The sequence below is a fragment of the Psammomys obesus genome, unplaced genomic scaffold (genome assembly GCF_907164565.1).
Source record: "Psammomys obesus unplaced genomic scaffold, mPsaObe1.curated_primary_1811, whole genome shotgun sequence".
Lineage (NCBI taxonomy): Eukaryota > Metazoa > Chordata > Mammalia > Rodentia > Muridae > Psammomys > Psammomys obesus.
The window spans coordinates 5,685,339-5,705,931 of NW_026590061.1; the positions used below are offsets into that span (position 1 = coordinate 5,685,339).

The 20,593-nt window shown below is 41.8% G+C and overlaps 1 protein-coding gene across 2 annotated transcripts in view; it reads left to right on the forward strand.

Annotated features, from left to right (window-relative positions):
- The window catches only part of Abcc9 (ATP binding cassette subfamily C member 9), a 107,510-nt gene that overhangs the window by 31,643 nt on the left and 55,274 nt on the right, over positions 1 to 20,593 (forward strand). For both annotated transcript variants that reach the window (XM_055605663.1, XM_055605664.1), the window contains exons 15-18: positions 6,510 to 6,618; positions 13,000 to 13,104; positions 14,826 to 14,898; positions 18,478 to 18,583. In XM_055605663.1, coding sequence (XP_055461638.1) covers positions 6,510 to 6,618; positions 13,000 to 13,104; positions 14,826 to 14,898; positions 18,478 to 18,583 — 393 coding nt within the window. The remainder of the gene's footprint in view (positions 1 to 6,509; positions 6,619 to 12,999; positions 13,105 to 14,825; positions 14,899 to 18,477; positions 18,584 to 20,593) is intronic.

Below are 20,593 nucleotides of genomic sequence, written 5' to 3' on the forward strand. Positions count from 1 at the left end.
AAATGTCTACCACTTTTAGAAACTGAATATGTCTAACAGGCAGGGTTTTATTTCTGATGAAATTGTTGTGGATTGGAGCTCCTTATATTTGTATTATCATATTTTTATTATTTAAAAGAATTTTTAAATTTAAACATAGTTTGATCATATTATTTTCCTCCCTAAAGTCCTTCCAGATCCTTTTCTCCCACCACCCACCCAACTTTAAGTTCTTTCCCCAAAACCAAGCAAAAATCCAATATAACAACCCCCCTCAAACCAAGAAAAAATAAAATCACCCCTCCCCAAAAGCACCAATCTGTAACCAAATAAAAGCACACACACACACACACACACACACACACACACACACACACACACACACTCTTTGGAGTTCATTATATGTTGGTCAACTGCTTGTCCTAGAGTGGCTGACATACGCAGTGTCACTCTACTGGGAAAAAAAAAATCAAACAGATTTTCCCTCTCCAGCAGGTATAAGTAACAGTTCAGTTGTTAATTTTACTCCATGGCTAGTTTTTTAAATTCATTTATTCCTTTATTTTTTTAAAAAATATAACAAAATACAGTAAGATAAAACAAGAACTATCACATTGAAGTCAGACAAGACAAACCATCAGAAGGATAAAAGCCCCAGAAAAGGCACAAGAATCAGAGACCCATTTGTTTTCATACTCACGACTCCCATAACAACACTGGAAGCCGTAATACTTAGAGAGGGCCTGGTGCACACCCCTGCAGGCCCTGTGCTGCTGCCCCAGTCTCTGTGAGCTCACACGAGCTTTGCTTATGTTGAACAAGAGGGCCTTGTTTTCTTGGTGTTTTCCAACCCTTTTGGTGCTTACATTCTCTTTTCCTCCTCTTTTCTGGGATTCCCTGAGCTCTGAGGGGAGAAATTTGATGGAGCCATTCCATTTGGGGCTACGTTCCATGGCCTCTGAATCCCTGTACAATGTCTGGCTGTGGACTTCTGTATTTGTTCTCATCTGCTGCAGGAGGAAGCTGTTCACTGGTTATTCCACAGTCCATTCTTTTAAAAGACTAATTTATTGAATAATTGGCTTTTTACCGGACATTTAGAATGTCTTTTATTTCCCCTCTAACATTCTTACTATTGAGGCAAACACCTCCAGTTACCTGTGCAGTCCTCTCTGGTGGTTGGCTAAGGTCAACCTTTCCATAAGTGATGGTGATAGTTACAGTGGTACCTTGAAGGTTCTTGATGAAAATGGCAGTGCTGCCTTCCACTGATGTGATACGGGCCAAAGCTTTCATGTATATTTACTGTATCTATGAATGTGGCCATTGTGTTTCCCACTGACGCTGCACTGGTCTATAGGTGTACCGGCAGTGATAGGAGATTTTCAAACCAAGAGTGTGCTACTTTGATTGCAGTTTAGTCTGCCAAAAAAAAAAAAAAATCTCAGCTCATATTCTTTGAAAATAGTTGATTTTCTCTTAGCTATGCTTATAGCAGAGTAACTTTGTCTCGGTTATAATTGGCAATAACGCATGGCTACAAAAGGAGGTGTCATTTGATGGTGACTGTTTTGCATTTGTACCATAGACACAAATAAGTTCACAAGCCACCTGTGCTGTCTGTGCCAGCATCTGCTGTCCCAGACTACCTTATGGACAAGGCAGTCTCTCTCTCTCTCTCTCTCTCTCTCTCTCTCTCTCTCTCTTACTTTGCGATGTTGATATATCTAATAGAATCTCAGGGTGTGCTGCAGGCAGCTTTGCCACATTTCTGTGTGAGCTCTGAAGGAAATGTCTACACATTCTAACACTGAAGAAAGCTTGAACGCTTAAGGGGTGCCCCTTAAGGTGCATTCTATGATTGACAGCGACGTAGAACATTTCAAAAGGAAATCATTTCCATAAGGCCCGTGGGCTACTGAGAAACCTAGAGTTTGATGTTTCAATACATTGAGTGTAGGCAACTGTTTATATTGAGTTGACAATGACTAAATGCTGGAAAATGGTACAAAGCAGGTGAACTAGCCTGAAAGGGCCAGGTGGGGGAGATGGGACCCTAACAGAACTTCAGTTCTTTTCTCTGGGCCAGGCTGTCGGTAACCGTTCGGAAGCTATCGGGCTTTAGAGCCCAGACCCTCTGGCCTTAGCTACCCTCATTTTTTTTCTCCCATTGTTCTGCCTTTGGGATGGCTTACATAGATCACTGACTGCAGTTCTGTAGCCATGCTTCCAAATTAGGCAGCACTCTGGAAGGGAAGCCACTTCAAACAATAAAACTGATAAATGGCCAGAGTCTGCTATTTTGGTCCTTATTTTCGTTTTTTTTCCATTTAATGGCTATCCCTTCCATGGTTGCAGTCTTAATTAATTGAAGCTTGACTTTGCACTAGAAGTTGAAATAAAAAGCGTCTATAACTCACAAAATATCATGCCTCTGAAATAAGGAGCTTGCCAAACATTAAAAGGACTTTGAGAGTTGATTTGAGAAAGATTAAAAGAACTCTTCCTCAAACCCACTAACAATCCTGTTAGTAAGAGCTGGGGAGGTGGAAGGTGAGGAATAACCTCTGTGCATTTCTCCTAGCCCTCCACCTCTATCTCTCTTGGTGAAAAGGCACTTGCCAGTTTGATAAAGCCCAGCATGGTTTCAGGGCCCCAGGCCAGCTTCCCCAAGCCACAGGACAAATAGAATGTGCTTCTAAAAGCTCACTTCTCCAAAATGATGTTCTGGGGTTGATCTGCAGGTCTGACAGAGGAGGTGGGTCAGTCGAAGTGGCCAGATTTTTTTCCCTCTGGGTACTGGTTCTGGGAACCCAAACAGGCATTTTCCCAGTGTTGACTGTCCTCCGCATTTGCTCCAGTGCCTGGGAACCCGTGACCAATCTCTAGTGCCAGTTGGCCTGCAGTTAGCTGAGCCGCCTGTTTATAATTTGAGACTTTGTCAGCTGATTTTGAAATCTCCTCTTCAGGACTCTAGAACTCATAAGTTCTTTACTGGACTCTTAAGTACATTCAGAAACTTGCCGGGTTAGAATGAGCTGAAGCAGACACATACACTTCTGGTATGTGTGCCTGTGAGAAACCTCTTTGCTGGAGGGAAATTCAATGCCTTGTGGAATCCTCAACTCCGGGATAAGTCCTACACTTTCTTTTGGAACGGTTTAAATCAAATCAATATCCAGGAACCTTTGTAATGTTCACTGCGTGGAGCATGCGAACATGCAATATACTTGCCATTGTGTTTATAACAAGGTGGAGGAGAGATAAATATGATACAAGCTGTCTTGGCACAGCCTCACCCTCTCAGCCTCCTTGAATTTTAAGGTAAAATGTAAAAAAACAGACTAAAGAAAAGTCATCTGTTATTTAAAAATTCACTCCAGGTCCAGGGAATCCAACACCCTTTTCCGGCCTCTTGCAGGTAGCAGGCAGGCAAGTGGTGCACATATGTAAATGTAGGCGAAACACACACCACATAAAATTTAAATAAAATAAAGGTTTCATAAAAATAACAGGCATGGTGGCACATGGTCCTAATCCCAGGACTTGGGAGGTAGAGGCAGGAAGATCAGTAGCTCAGGATTACCCTCTGCTACATGCTCAGTTGAAGGCCAATGTGGGCCACCCGAGATCCTGTCTCAAAAACACAAAAGTACTTGAATAAGAGTGATTTTACAATGTTAAACTTATTTGTTCACTCCCTTAGGATTTATGTGTTTTTCTCTTCTGGAGTAGAATATGTAGTATTCCTTATAGGTATTTGGTATTTGATGTGTAATGCACTAACTATGTCCAAAGATATTTGCCAGAGGAAAAAAAATGTTATTAAAGAAATCTCTCATTTCCAGAGTAAAGTAACATCAACAATGACAAACTTTGTCTTTCCTCTTGTGTGACCCTCAGAGATGTTTCTTCTTGGCAAGTCCCTCATTCACCATCTGTAAGATAAATAGTTACTGATTTTATTATCAAGCATGATTAAACCTTGGCCAGGTCTCTGTATTCCAATTCACAAGATTTCATAATCTCTATAAAAAACCATGCAACCATCAGTCACAAAATTAGTTATTCTGCATTAATGTAACTCCTGTCCAAGGTTTTCAAGTTGTGTCTAAAGATCCAAAGTAATATTCAAAGGGTTGGAGTGATGGTTCTTCAGTTAAGATCACATACTATTCTCCTTGAGGACCCAGGTTAGGTTTCCAGCACCCATCTTGGACAACTCACCACCTCCGTGACTGCAGCTACAGGGGATCTGATGCCCTCTTCTGGCTTTTCCTGGTAACTGCACTCACACAGACACAAATACCCATAACAGATGCATAATCAAAACAAAAGAAATATTAAGGAATCAAGGTAGCATTTGAAGAGTGAACAGGTAAATGTATATACATAAAACTGTCATTTACCTAAACAGATTAGACATTAACAAAATAATGAACTTGACAGTGTTGAAGACAGGTTAAAAAACTTACTGGTATCAAACATGCCTACTTTCAAATTCTAGGCATAAAGTACTTATTGTTTAACTTCAAATGTGTTGACTTGTTTTATGTGAGGCTCAGTTTTCTCGTTTATCAAATGAATACCATAGTATCACCTGCTTCTGAAGGTTGATACAACAAGACAATGCATAGACATGGCCCAAAGCAGTGCCTAAATACTGTAGATCTTTTTACAAATCTCCATTTTACTCATTTATCACCATTTTAAACACCTAATACCCAGGCATCTTCTGCAGGTCTACATTCTCTGAAGTAGACAGGTTGCCTTAGTAACTGAGGAGAAGAGATATAGATGGACAGCAGCAGGGAGTCCACTGTGGATTTCAAGAGGCCAGGGAGCAAAATGAATACCTATATACAGAAAGATGTGGCATGTAGACAGCCATGAGTTTATTTAAAGAGAAGGGAGGCTATCTGGTTTATGATGGTCTGAAGGATGTGATTATGCTTGCTAACTCTAAGAGGCTAAATGTCTCTTGAGAGAGAGGAAAAGAGGAAAAATGAAGCTAGCCAGAGGTAGCAGACTGTACAAGGGAGGTGTGCGTATCCTAAAAGTCTAGTGTATTTGTGCAACCAAAGGTGCTTCTGTGTGGACGGGGAGATGATACTGACAGCAGAATTATCAGAGGATGAGGCTCTAAGATGATGGGGAACACGTTGAAAGGCAAAGGAATGTATGTCACTTGATATCTAAGAGAAGGCTTCTTAAATCAGTGGGTTTGCAGGGCAGAAGAGAACCCTAGAACTTTGGCTGGAATCACTTTACCATAGTAAAGGTAAAGGGTTTGTGCGTTTTCCATAGATAGCACCTCAGTGGATCCTGAAAGGACCTTACATAAGCAGGAGGCGCTTTTAGTATTTATTAGCCACTTATTCTCTTAGCATCACTGAGGAATCATGATGCACACATTCAGATAGACCTAGGAGAGCTTTGCTTTTAAAGGTGTTCACAGACTGGGGGGTGGGGGTGGGAATAACAGACAGTACTGGGCGATGATAACACAGTAGTCTGTGGGCCTTCATCCAGAGAGCCCAGATGAAGAGCACAGGGAGGCTCAGAGGTTTAGCACTAGGTACCGTCTATTTACATTGTAACTGGATGTGTCTTAGTTTCATTAATGTTACCATGGTAAAATAATGTGACTCAAGACAACTTAGAGTCAATGGTTGGGGGAAGTCAAGGCAGGAACTTGAAGCATCAGCTGTAGAGGAATGCTGCTTGCTGGCTCAACTGGAGGGCTATGCTTGGCCAGCCTTTTGATTCTGTTCAGGGACACCTGCCAAGGGAAATGCTGGGTCACCCACAGTGGGCTGGACGTTTCCACATCAACTGACAATCAAGACAATCCACAGACTCAACCACGGGTCAGTCTGATCTAGGAAATCTTTCAATTGGGACTCCATTCTCAGGTACCTCTAGGGTGTGTCAAGCTGACAATTAAAGATGACAGGGTGTTACCTAGAGAAGAGAATGTTCTTTCCACTCCCAGTGTAGCTGAGGAGTCATGGCTTCTGACGGTCAGCAACTTTAGGGCTCATGTATTCTGTAAAAGCTTCAGTGAGATTTGTGTGCATACTAGAAGGGAGAAATTGGAGAATTGGATCCACCAGATATACTGTGTGAATCACTGTTTATCCTTTGATTCACTGAACAAGAATCCCTATAGCAGTGTGTTCCAGGCACCATTAGATGAGGAAATTCAGATTCACTAGTCTTGTCTTGGCCTTGTGTTCAGGGGTACAGAGTGAGAGATGTTCTTGTGGGTGACAAGGCTGTTTCTTCAGATCCCACCTTTTAAAACACGAGAGCATAACGACAGCTACACCTTTCATACATAAGAAGGGAACACTTGTCATTCAAGAGGACCAGAATACCATTTCCTGTGACAATTCTAATGCTGTAGCTTTCCGGGTTTCTGCAGTCAGATGTTGGTAACGAAGTTCTAAGTGAGCAAGTCAGTGTGCTTCTTACACAGTCACCTCACAGAGTTTCCTGACATGGTGTTTGTTGGTTGCTTTCCGCAGCGTTCAAAAGTTGAATGAGTTTCTCTTGAGCGACGAGATTGGCGAGGACAGCTGGAGAACTGCGGAGGGCGCCCTGCCTTTCGAGTCCTGTAGGAAGCACACCGGAGTGGTGAGAGCTCATTTTGTTTGTTTGTTTGTTTGTTTGTTTGGTTGGTTGTTTCTGGTATACAGAAGGTGGTTTGAAAATTTATATGCTTTAATATTAGTCCAGTTAAAAGAAATGGTAAGCTTTATTTGCTTAAAGTTACATGAAGAAAAATGGCTCTACATGCTTCTATAACAATAAATCCTCACACATCTAAATTCAGTATACAGATATAGGAATGTTGTCTTTATAAAGTCCGAGGGAATGACCACATGCCTGGTTCAAAAGGGAATTGAGTGGTTGATTGCTTTTACCTACATTCTTAGCTCCAGTATACATTTTAGTTTAAGACATGCTTACTGGTTCATTAAGTATTTTTGATACGCTTAACATGTACAGTACATGAACTGTTTTCTTTTCATCTCAGCGCACTGGCTTTGCATGCTTCAGTGGCTCCAAAAAGCATTAGGAAGAATCTGAGTGAGAGTTTAAACCCGAGTCTTGTCACTGGTAGATCAGTGTGTTCACCCATGCTGGCCACAAATATTTACTCAATAGCTGCATGAGGTCTGGAAGCAGTCAGCACTGTTTGGACACGTGTTTCACGCAGCAGAAAGCAGGCACTTGTCATGTGTTCACCAGGCTTGCAGTGTGTCTGGCTGCTGTGTATCTGAAGCCAAGAACTAGGTTGTAGCTCTCAACAGGTGCAGAGGTCTCTCCCAGCATGGCTTGTTTTCTTGCAGCTCCAGGAATCAAATGATAAATTAGTTTAAAATTACAAGACCATTTTTCGTGTGAAAAAAAGGAGAGGACACAACCTAGTAATGAAGTTACTAAATGAGGGTGGCCATTTGCCTGATGGTCGCTCTGAGGAGCCAGCATTTGGGCTAGGACCTGAAGAACACAGATGCCTGTCCTCTGGAGGGACACTGGGGACCAGAAAGGTGTTCCTTCAGGAGAGCTAGTACATGTGAGGGTCTTGAGTGGGGGATTGATTTGGTTTATAAAAGAACAGAATGACAGTCTGTTTAGAGCCTGGTGACAAAGAAAGATAATGACTCAGGGTTTCGTAGAACATGTGAAGGGTTTAGGTTGTAGTGGAAGGCCACTGCAAAGGTTTACTTGGTTGCTTATTTGGGCTAGGAGACAGTATATCCCAAACTCTATCCCATGACTGGAGTGGAATTCTGTGTAACTGAGAATGACCTGAATCCCTATTTTTCTTTCTTCTTCCACATCCTAAATGCTGGGATTACAAGCATAGTAGAATTTTACTTATTGTTCAAAAAGTTAATTTGGTTACTGAGCAAGGTCATTAGGGCAAACAGGGGAACTGAGGGATGAGTAGAAGTGATTGTAATGACAGAGGCAAGAGATGATGGCTAGGGTTAGATTTTTGTGCAGTTGTGATGAATATGGTCAAGAACTGATTAAATTCAGTGTATATTCTCTCTGCCTCCATCTCCGTCTCTCTCTACCTTTCCTTCTCTTTCTCCCCCTCCCTCCCTTCTTCTCTCTGTCTCTCATTCTCTCTCTCTCTCTCTCTCTCTCTCTCTCTCTCTCTCTCTCTCTCTCTTTTGCTTAGGGCTGACCCAGGGCCTCATCCATGCTAAGATAATAACCTTCTAGTACTGAACTACATCCTTAGATCCCTCTGTGTCTTTTTTATGTTCATTTAATACAAAGGTGTCAAAAGATTAGATGGCAACAAGGAAAACAGAAGACTCCAGGATGGATGTTTTCTGATTTGTTGACTGCTGGGTAGACAGTGGAACATTCTCTGAAACAGGGGCAGTTAAGGAGGCGATTAATGTTAGGGGAGATCAATGGGTGTGCATTTTGCAGTTGATATTTTTATAACGCTGTCATCTAAAAAAAGAATCATCAGAATCAGAGATGGAAATTCATGAAACATAGGCAATCACATAATCTTTTAGGTCAGTGGGACTGGCTATTTAGTTATGGAGGCGGCTCTTTTAGTAAAGTGGTTGCTGCATAGCCGTAAGGACCCGAATCTGTAGCCCAGCATCCACATATAAATCCAGATGAGCTAGTGTGTGCTTGTAATCCAAGGGCTGGGGAGGCAGAAATAGGAGGATTTCTGGGTTTTGCAGGCCAGCCAGTCCAGCTGAACTGGTCAACCCTATGTGCTCTGAGAGACCTTGCCTCAAACCATTCAGTGGATAACTGGGAAAGACAATACCTGGTGTCGATATCTTGTCTCCACATGCGCAAATACACATCATGCGCACTAAATAAATAAGTAAATAAATACAGACCCTTCATGAAAGGAGTGCCTCTAAGTTCTGAAGTGACTCCTTAAACGCAGTGTATGTATTCCTTAAGAGTACAGTCAGCACGTTATTCTAAAATGCATCATGTTATTATAACTTACTATTACTCATTTATGTAACTGTTTGAGATAAAACATGAATACATTTGCCACTTGCATGACTCAACAAAAAGTAGCTGCAGAGAGTTGAGTAGAACTCAGCCTTTGCAAGGGAAATCCGTCTATAATAAGAATTTCTTCATACTGTGTTTAAAATTGTTGAGAAAAAAGTTAAGCCAGCTGCTTGGCTACTTCTATTTTTTTCTAATCTTATTTTAGGTTGTTTCATTGAACAGGTGTGATTATTGGTCTGAGAAGTAACTGCTATGTCCGCTTGTCTACGTTGTTATAGCAAGGCCTACAAAGGACACTTGATGCTGTGTGGATGTGTACATAAATTTTCACATGGCTGGCCAGCTATTTCAGGTCAGAGCAGGGAGCTTATAGCGCTGAGGTCATGAGTTGGATACCTGTGTGGGCTACACAGGAAATCTGTGGGGTTGAAGAGGTGACTCAGTCAGTATGAACACTTGGTGATCTTGCAGAGAATCTGAATTTGGTTCTCAGCATTCAAGTTGGGCAGCTCATAATCACATGTAATTGCAGAACCAAGGGATCTGATACTCTCTCTGGCCCCTCTGTGTGCACAAATAAAAATAAATCTTAAAAATACATTCAAGTATATCTATGTTTTTACAGAAAGTCCAATCTTTTATTAGAACCAGCTCCTCACACTTTCGGTGATCTTCATCTCCCAAAGAATGCATTAGACTATCTTCCAGGGAGGCAGGGTGAGCAGAGCAAGACAACCTCAAAGAAAGTGGAGGTCAGGTTCATGGAGTTGGAGATATATGAAGAATTATTTTCTGTATGAGATGAGGCAGAAGAATAAAATTACACTGCAAAAAGATTTTTGGAAGGAAAAAGGATCTTCTTCAGTCGTGTCCAACATCTGGTTACTGAATCCAGCTTGGACTTCTGGTGCCTTCCAGGATCATCCATCACCATGGCTGGCCCAGACCACAAATGACAAGCTTTTTAAAATGCCACATGTTTGAAAATAACACCAGTAGAAATCCTCCTTGAGAGCACTCGGGATGCTCTCTCTCCTGCGAGAGCCTAGGTTTTGGCTGTAGAATTGCCACAGAGGACTGGTGATGTTCTAGAGCCAAAGCATCTTCAAGTTACATCCATGGAGCTGCGACTCAAGTGTCTGTCAACACTCTGCTTCCCAACTCATCCTGGGTTCACGAAGAGTGTGAAGTCATCCTTCAGAGCCTCTGGGGAAATGCTAGCACAGTAGTCAGGATCCCAGAAGATGGTGGTGTTAGAGGATAGGTGGAGATCTACGCTGTGTGCATGATCTATCCACCTAAAGAGCCTTGGTAACTCCACAATGTACTGTGCATCATTCCCAGGATTATCTGTGAGGACAGACACTAACATAACATCTCATCACCACACACACACACACACACACACACACACACACACACACACACACATACACACCCTCTTTTAAAGCAAGATGTGCATGTTTATGCAAGATGAGCGTTTCCTAGCCAGCCTGGCCTTAGCTGGTCCTTTGCTGTCGCTTTTCTGGCTGGGATTGTGGGTGGTGTCACTTGCACAAAGCCTTGTGATTGGTCTGTTTGATGGTCGATGGATTCTTGGGGCAAATATTAATTCACAGGAGTTGGGAAAGCAGTATCTTGCTCAGATTAACCTTCTGATAGTTATCAGGCATTGCTAGTTCTTACAGATGTGATCTTTTGTAAAGATGTTAAACCTGAAATTACAGACAGACATATTTTTTAAAGTGCCATGCTTTTAGAATCACTCGCTTTTTTTTGGTAAATTAACAGTTTTAAGCTGTTAAAATTTAACTTTAATCACCTCTACAAAATGATTGACTAAATGAGGCATAATTATTTATAAGGAAGTACTTTGTTCCTAAATTTATGGATAATTTTTGAGCTTTTGTACTCTAAAATTTTTTACAATCTTTTTTATGTGTGTAAGTGTTTTGCCTACTTGTATGTATGTACAGCACATATGTGCAGTTCCCAAATAGGCCAGAAGAAGGCTGGGGTCACAGCTAGTTGTAACCTCTGTGTGGGTGCTAGGAACTCAGGGCCTCTAGAAGAGCAGCCAGGTTTTTTTTTTTCCTATTTTTTCCCTTTTTTAATATTAGTTACAGTTTATTAACTTTGTATCCCAGCTGTATCCCCCTCCCTCATTCCCTCCCAACCCCACCCTCCTTCCCTCATCTCCTCCTTGCCCCTTTCCAAGTCCACTGATAAGGGAGGACCTCCTCCCCTTTCATTTGACCCTGGTTCATCAGGTATCTTCAGGACTGACTGCAAAGTCCTCCTCCTAGCAAGGCTGTTCCTTCCTCAGGGAGTGGGGAGGTCAAAGAACCAGCCATTGAGTTCATGTCAGAAACAGTCCCTGTTCCCCTTACTAGGGTACCCACTTGGATACTGAGTGACCATGGGCTACCTCTGAGCAGGGGTTCTAGGTTATATCCATGCATGGTCCTTGGTTGGAGAAACAGTCTCAGAAAAGACCCCTGTGCCCAGATATATTTGGTCCTTGTGGAGCTCCTGTCCTCTCCATGTCATACTAACTCCCCTTCTTTCATATGATTCCCTGCACTCTGCCAAAGGTTTGGTTATGAGTCTCAGTATCTGCTTTGGAACACTGCTAGGTAGAGAAGCCAGGGTTCTTAACCACTGAGCTGCATCTCCAGCCCTTCTGTGTGCATGTGGGTGCATATGTATGTATACGTGTACATGTCTGTCTGTCTCTCCTTGTGTGCTGTCTGTCTCTCTCTCTCTGTGTGTGCTGTCTTTCTGTGTGTGTCTCTCTGCGTGTGTGTTGTCTGTCTGTCTGTTTCTCTCTGTGTGTGTGTTTGTGTGTGTGTACAAGCACATGTGTCTCTATGCTCCTGTGGTAGAGGCCAGTGTTGGCCGCCATTACTTCAATGCCATCTACTTTGTTTTGTAATTGTCTCTCCCTGGCCTAGAACTGGGTTGAGCTGGCCTCTCTCAGCCTCCTCAGTGCTGAGACTGCAAGCCACCACATCCAGCTTTTTTAAAGTGAGAGTTCTGGGAATTGAACTCAGGTCCTCATACTTGCTTGCAAACATTTTACAGACAGAGACACTCCCGTCCCCACTTATGGCTGCTGGCTTCCTGGCTGTGGATAGGCCAGTCTGCTGACAGAGAAGAGTGTGACAACCTTTGAAGTAGAGCAGATCACACCCCAACACCTGTAGGTCTCTTGGTGACACACTCTCCATCTTTCTGTACGAAAAGCATCCTAGATCTTCTTTTGACAGTCCACATTAGATTTCTGGGTGCATTCTAACTCAGTCTGACTTACAAGCATATGTCAGGTTCAAGCACCTCATAATTTCCAAAGATGATCACTGTCCTCCCGGAATGTTTGTAAGTGTGATGATGGTTCTCCCAGGTGGACTGTAATTTGCTCACGGTTAATCTGATCAGGCTCTTTATAATACACAGGGTTTAAAATGTTTATTTATTCATTGGTGTCCATGTCTGTGTTTTAGTGTGCATGGATGTGTGTGGGGAGGAGGGACTGTGCGTGTGTGGGTAGGGAGGTGAGTGCACAAGCCTGTGCATACAGAGAAGCTTGCTGAGGGCATCTCTGTCCTCTCTCACTCTCTGACTATTCACTGAAACAGGGTCTCTCACTGAAGCAAGGGTTCAGGTTTTCTGGACTAGGCTGAAGCTAACAAGTGCCAAAGACCAGTACCCTTCCCACTATCATTTGCAAGTGCTATGTCTTCATCTTTTCATTTTCCCAACGGGCTAATCAATTAGCTTTAAATTTTCAGCTAAATATTTTTTGACTATTTGCTCTTGTGGAGAAGCCATAGAAAGGACTAAAATTTGACATTCCCTTTGGTTGTTGTTGTTGTTGTTATTATTATTATTATTATTATTATTGGAATTGAAGTGAACTAGCAGCATGAGTAAGTGCTTGGGAAAATGTCAGTGTTTTTATAATGCTTCAACTTCTGACCTTTTCTATTTGGAATGCAGCAATCAAAACCGATAAACAGGAAGCAGCCTGGAAGATACCACCTGGACAGCTATGAGCAAGCACGACGGCTTCGGCCGGCAGAGACAGACGATATCGCGATAAAGGTTAGTTTATCTCTTAGGTTCTTACACGGCTAGAAGCATTTACGTTACTCTCTAGACTGAAGTCTGTGACAGGGTCCCAAATGTGTCTTCAGAGATTCTTCACCATGACCACAGGCCTGACAGTTTTCAAAGTGTACCCTGCTGAGTTTATCATTCATTTTGTTTGTTTGTCTTTGTTCAAAAACTGGCTGTCCTGGAAATAGCTCTGTAGACCAGGCTGGCCTCGAACTCAGAGATCTGCCCACCTCCTGAGTACTGGGATTACAGGTGTGTGCCACCATTGCCCAGTTGAGTTTATTCTTCTACCAGAAACTAGTGTTCAACCCGTTCCTATAGTACTCACATATAAACTGACTCACAGAAAATACTAGTATTATATTATAAATATGTTTGTTTTAAAGGAAATCTAGTTGTTCCATGACACTATTCCTAGCAGAACAAATGTCTACTCACCACAGTTAGGAAACTAATGTAAGAACACCGTTAAAGCCCAACTTGATCAACCAATAAGTTTATTGAAGCTATTTACAGGAGTATGGGTGAGGGGTTACTTACAGGAACACGGATGACTCAAATCTACATCCATCCCAGAATGGGTGATGACTCAGGAAAGCTGGAGCCCAGGGTCTCTCTACACAAATTATAGGGAGCCTGACAGACCAGAGAGTCTCCTCCTCAGTCTATACTGGTTATATAATACTAGAGATGGATTGGTATTGTGAATCTTGTAAGTTTCAGATACTTTTTGATCCTTGTGAGTTTATTGCCTAATTCTTAGGGAGTCTCCATTTTGAAGTTCCTGAGTCTTGACAAGCTTCCCTGCAGAATGTTTTATCTGGGAGGAGATTGGTATCAACATGAATACTGGTACTGTAGGGCTTCATTGAGCATCTCCTGCTCCATGCTGTTTCTGATATAATTTCAAACTTGGCCTTTATACTTTCCACAGCCTCGTGTGCTTAGGTAGAACTTAGGTAGAAATGGCAGCCTTGGGAGCACATCTGGGGACTTGCAGCTGGGAAAATCCCAGGGAAAGGTCAATGACAAGCAGGCTCCAGGACAGAGCTCCTGGACACTGAAGCACCAGAGTCCTAAAACATTTCCATTTCAGAAACCCTCTTTTCCAGGTCCCCAAAACTTCCCAGGCCAGTCCAAGATGGTGGGGTTCAGTATCTGGCCTGTGAGAAGTGTGTGGCTACTTGTTTATGGGTGAACATACGTGTTCCAGGCTCTTATTTGGAGGGTTCAAACCATTTTTTTTTCTCTCACACACTTGGATGAAGCTGTGGCATCTTCAGTCACTTCCCATAGGAGGTCTTCAGAGACCTCTTGGTCATGTCCTCACCTTCAGTGGTGATGTCAGCACTGGCTTTCTTTTCTGCCACATGCCACGTAAATATAATTCTTTTTAATTAAAAAAGATGTATGTATTTACTTATTTGTTATTTTTATGTGTATATGTATTGCCTGTGTGCATTTATGTGTAGTATGTGTGTGTGCACCTGAGTACAGGTGCTGTAGGAGGGGAGAACAGTAAACTCTCTGACCCACCTCTCCAGCTTCATCCTTGCTGTTTCTCATTTATACCACTAAACACTCAGATTCGGTTCTGCCCCTGCGCTGTATCTTGCGTTACAGTTTTGAGCTTCAGAAAGGAGCTGTCCTCCATTTATTCACTGGGAGCACAAGTCTAACTTAATTCCTATATTCTTATTTTCTAGGTGACAAACGGCTACTTCTCATGGGGCAGTGGCTTAGCCACATTATCCAATATCAACATTCGAATTCCAACAGGTAAGGTTCATTGCTTAAGGGTGTTTGTGTTTGCCCAAGATAATTAAGTACAAGAAAAAGTGAAAAAAGCTTTATTTATGTTTAGTTAGTTTCCATTTCTTGTGTGTGTGACTATGTGCATACATCTTGGCATGTGTTTGTATGTGTGTGTGTGGGGGGGTGAAGCTGAGGTCTGGAACCTTCATCAATCAGTTGTTCACATTACTGAGTGAAGCAGCACCTCTCAGTTAAACTCAGAGCTTGGTGATTTGGCGAGTCTGGCTGGCTCGCTTGCTCTGGAAATGCCCTGACCTCGTCTTCTGGGCTGACTGGAATTGGAGCTAAGGTAAGAAGCTCATCTGGCACTTACTTGGGCTCTGGTGTTCTGAGATCTGGTCCCCACAATCTTATCCACTGGCCTATCTCCCATCTGCCCCATCAGAGGAGTTTTTTAAGATAGAACCATAAGTTTCTATTGCTTATATGTACCAGGTTCCTGACAAGGAAACTGTCACTGTGAACAGGAAATTATAAAACTGACTGTCATTAAAAATCTCTGTCTTTGGACAAGTTGTTTACTGTTCATTCAGTGATTTGCGGTACTTAAGGAACGGGGGTTGTTGGTTTCTCGTTGTCTTTGAGAGTAACATCAAAGAAAGTCTATGTGTGAGAGCATCCAAGGCCTTGACAACTGAGGACACTTGCAAGTACTTGAGGATGGTCCACCTGATCACTTCACATGCCTATTGATTTGCTTACCGTTAAGTTTTATGGAGATATTTAATATTTCATTTTGAGTTTCTTTGAGATAATATTTTTTATTAATTCTTTCAGAAAGCTATACAGTGTATTTTGTTCATTCTCACCTCCATTTTCCAACTCTACCTTCACGTTCTTACTCCCCTAACTGAGTTTTTGTCTTCCATTTTAAACTCATCAAACACAGTTTCTGTTGGTCAGCTGCTCTTGGCCATGGGGCCTACTTTGAAGTATGGTTGATCTACCAGGGTTCACACCAGTAAATAAACTGACTTCCCCTCCCCCAGCAGCTATCAAATGCCAACAGCTCCTCAGTCAGTAGTGGGGTTTCATGTCCACCTTTCCACCCTCTGCTCAGACTTTTGTCTGGCTGGAGTTTCTGCAGGTCTCATGCATGTTGTCATAACCTCTGCAGGTTCATATATGCCACTGTGCTGTTGCTTTCAGGAAACACCTATTCCTTGAAGTCATCCAGCACCTAATGTCTCTTACAGTCTTTCTATCTCCTTCGAGAGTTTGGGTCAAACATATGCCTTTGATGCCTTCATGGTGGTCAAACTTAATATATAGCTACTTCCAAAAGTTTTTTTTTTTATTATTCTTCTTTTAGTTTGTAAACTTTTTGGGAACACCATACCATGAGATATCCTACCACATATTAGAGTGGTATAAATTTAATATTGAACAGGTATTGAAGCATTTTGGAAATTCTACACCCATTAAACAACAATTCCCCCACAGTTCCTCCATCCACTGGCAACTGCCTTTGCTGTCTTTGCTTCTGTGAGTTTGACTATTATAAATCACATTCATGGACTCATGTAGCATTTTATCTTCTTTGTCCTACTTAGGATACTCCTTCAAGGTTCACCTATGTTGCTGAAAACACTAGGATTTTCTTCTGTTATAGATGAACCTTTCAAGACATGGACTTGGCTTCTTTTCCTACCTGTCAGTGGATACTGGATTATTTCTGTCTGCTTTGATGTTGGGAGAATGCTGCAGTGAATGTGCAAGTGTAGATGTCTTTTACTGTCTGAATTTTAATTATTTTGTACAGACACTCAGAGGTGATTTCAACAGACATATGTTCATTCTGTAGTTAGTATTTGAGTCACTATGATACTCTTTTCCAAACTAAATTCTCACTTTATATTTTTCTGTTATTGAGTTGTAGGTAATTCTTGTGTAGTTTGAGCATTAATTCTGATAATAAATATCAGAATGTTTTCTGTCATTTTTTCCTCTGTTCATCATTTTCTTTGCTGTCCTATTCATATTTTGAGGTATTCCTATGTTGCTGTTTTGTTTGATTGACTGTTGTATTTTTGTTGTTGGTGGTGTTTTCATTTAAAATCCAAAAAATTCACTGCCAAGATCAAGGTGAAGAATTTCTTCCCCTGTCCTTTCTTTGAGGTTTTGGAGCTTCCTGTGTGTTAGGTCTTCCGTCACTGTGAGATGACTTTGGTGTGCCGTAGAACGTAACAGTCAAATCTTACTCTTTTGCAAGCAGACATTCAGTTTGCCCATCATACTTGTTCCTTCCCCACTGTGTGATCTCGAAACTCTTATGGCAGATTAGGTGACTATATATACATGGGTTTAGTTCTGGGCTCTTTATTCTGTTCCATCTCCCAACATGTCAGTACCACACAGATCATAGTGGCTTTGTAATGTATTGCTTATGTAATGTGTCTTTGTCATTCTGAGGAAGGTTAAATTAAACCTGTAGATTGTGTTGGGAAGCATGGACATTTAATCACATTAGTTTGTCAAACACATAAACCTACGGTGTGTTTTCATTCAACTCTCTGTTTACAGGCATGCATTTTTCACTGTTTTGTAGCTCTTAATGTGAAGCACTTCCTTGGTTAGGTTTTATTTCTGTATTTTGATGTGCTAACAACAAATTACCCAAGAAGGAAATTAAGAAAATAATAGTATTTATAGTAGCACCAAAAATAACAAGATATGTCGGGATAGTCACAATACTTTTATTTAAAATGTTTGAATAACTACATAGAAATATTTGCTCAACCTTTGTGCAATGGTCAGTAGCTTGGGTATTTTCTAGCATCCCTGGACGTCAAAATGGGAAATTAAAGAGTGCTAATAACAGCCCAAATCACTTTCATCCCAACTACCAATTTTTGTCATAATTGACCTTTTACTGTGTGCATTTAATGGTGAAAGTAAAAACTAACATTGATGGTTTAAGAAGTTATTTCTTTTATTTGTTAGTCATGTCAACTGTTTCCCATTTAAAAATTAATAAAGCATGGTCTACAATGTGGCTCAGTTGGCAGAATCAGAAGGATCAGAAAGTCATAGCAACTTTGAGGACAGCCCAGGCTACATGGATCTTCGCTAAAGAAAATTTAAAATAATAAGTCAAGGCCCATATGCTTTATTTTTCTTTTGTTTTGCAAAAAGCAGGAGATATTTACTTCACTGCTTGAAATCAAACTGGACTAGGGATTGCAACATTAGACCTGTCTAAATATTTTGAAATTTCATCTTGTTATAGTTTTTTTTAGACTTATTTTGTTATTTATTTTGGTGCTTTTTTTTCTTTTGCTTTTAGAGTTTGAGATGGGATCTTTCTATGTGGTTCTCGCTGGCCCAGAACTTGCACTATAGACCAGGCTGGACTTGAGCTTGCCTCACTCTTGCCAGAACTTGCAGTGTAGACTAGGCTGGCCTTGAGTGTACACCAACTATCTTCCCCGCTGTCTGTGTGCCTAGTGCTAAGAATCTCAGTATATCCTCATGGCTGGGTTTTAGTTTCAGTTGCTGAGTGAAGTCATTCTTGTCTTCCTGTCTTCTGCTCTGTTTTTCTAGGTCAGTTAACCATGATTGTGGGCCAAGTGGGATGTGGGAAATCGTCTCTTCTCCTGGCGGTCCTTGGTGAGATGCAGACCCTGGAAGGGAAAGTTTACTGGAGCAAGTAAGTATGTCTGTTCTCCTTTCCTCTCTTGTGATAAACACTCAGACAAAAAGCAATTGGGAGGGAAGGATTCGGCTTGCATGCACAAGTCACTGTCCATTACTGAAGACAGTCAGGGCAGGAGGTCAAGGAGGAGCTTGTGGCACAGACCACAGAGGAATGCTGCTTGCTGGCTCACCTAGTCCATGCTTAGTGAGCTCTCCTCTAGAGCTCCTGAGCCACATGCTCAGGGGATGGCGACGCCCACATGTTCTGGGTCTATCTATGCTAATTACCTATGAAGACAGTCCCCCACAGACTTGCCCATAGATTGGTCTCATCTAGACAAACCTTTAATAGAGGAGAGTGCCTCTAGTGTCAAGCTAACAATTGGTGCTCTCTTAGACAGTGTTTTAAACTGGTTTCTGTTCTGTCACACAGCCAAACATATTCAAAGGGAAGACTAGAACAATAGTTCTCCTTGTCATGAGCCATAGAATCTCTGAAATATACAAAGACATAAAAATAAAAAAATCACAACACTAGCAAAAACCAGTGGAAACCTTAAATGTCATAAAAATTATAAAATAATTCACTGTGACAGTTTATAATACTATTAACTAGTGTGTGCTAAGATAAGAGGTTGGGGAGGTGAAGACAATTTTTTTAAATGTAAATAGGGAACACTCAAAATTCATTCTGTGATAAAATGTTATTGAAAGCTTACATTATCTATAAAGCAGATTATCAAGGGTTCAATGTTCAGGTAACAAACATCAAATGATCTTTTCTAAAGTCTTTGTAAAAGACTGAAAAGCAACAATTTCTCTCCAACTTAATGAAAGTCAGACACTGTAGGTACAGAGGAATGTGTGGGTAGGACAGTCTAACGTACCGTGCAGCTTGAAAAGATGGAAAGAGGCAGGTACCAGGCCTGGTCCTCCTTCAGGCGCTGAGACACTGAAAGAAGGGCTGGCAAAGAGAAAGCGCCTCCGTGGACACTAAGGGAGGTCACTAGCCCAGGGGAGTGATGCAGGGGTCTTCAGAACATGCTGACGTAATGAAGTGGTGCTGGACTACACAAGTATAGAACTGCGTACTGAAGAGCAAACTAGGTTTCTTTACTTTGGGCTGCTTAGTTGATTCCTCAGTGGCGACCTGTGAGGGGACTAGTTGGAACCTTTGTCAAACAAACAGAAAACAAATAAATGAGAGTGCTGTCTAGCAGTTGGTATCCACGTATGATTCTTCCCTATGAACACAGCAGTGTCAGGAGACATGCTTGGGAACCATGTTGCTGTTGTTCTGGTTGCTACAGACCAGAGATATGTGCTAAGCCATCTGAGGTGCACCATGAATCCCCACAACCAAGAATCATCCTGCCACATGTGGCAATTGTCCCAAAGGTGAGCAGGCTTGCTGTACAAGGCCTAGTTTTGGAAAAGTTCCACACAACAAAGCCAGCTGTTCTTGTGCCCAGGCTTCTCTGAGGGAATAAAGGTTGCTTCTGGGCTCTTTAGAATACACATCAGGAGAAAGGAGTGTTTGGCTTTGAAATCCGACCTAGTACTCTTGTCTGCAGTATCACTGGCAAAAGAAGGAAGCTGAGCGAAGTTGTGTGTCTGTTTTGTCTGCGTTGCACAAATCTGGAAGGCAGTAGCCATGAAACCATTTGCTCACACTCAGACGACAGCTCAGGAAATAATCGCTCTTCAGTCTGCTGTTGGTCACTGCGGTCAGATACCAAGCCATCACAATCAGATACTTGGTTTTCACTTAGCTCTGTTGTACTGAAACTGAAATGGACAGAATGTGAGATAGTGAAGGGAAAATCTAGATGTCTCCTTCCCACACCTCCAGCGAGTTCCAGTCTGCTCTTCTCTGGTGCTTAATTTTCTGGGCCTGCACTCCAGTTGAGTCAGTTTGACTTTGGGCAGTACCATTCTTCACTATTATAATTTGTTTAACACATAAACAACATGGCAATGTGGAAACACATTTTGTAATCTAAGTTGTTGTTTATTTGTGCTC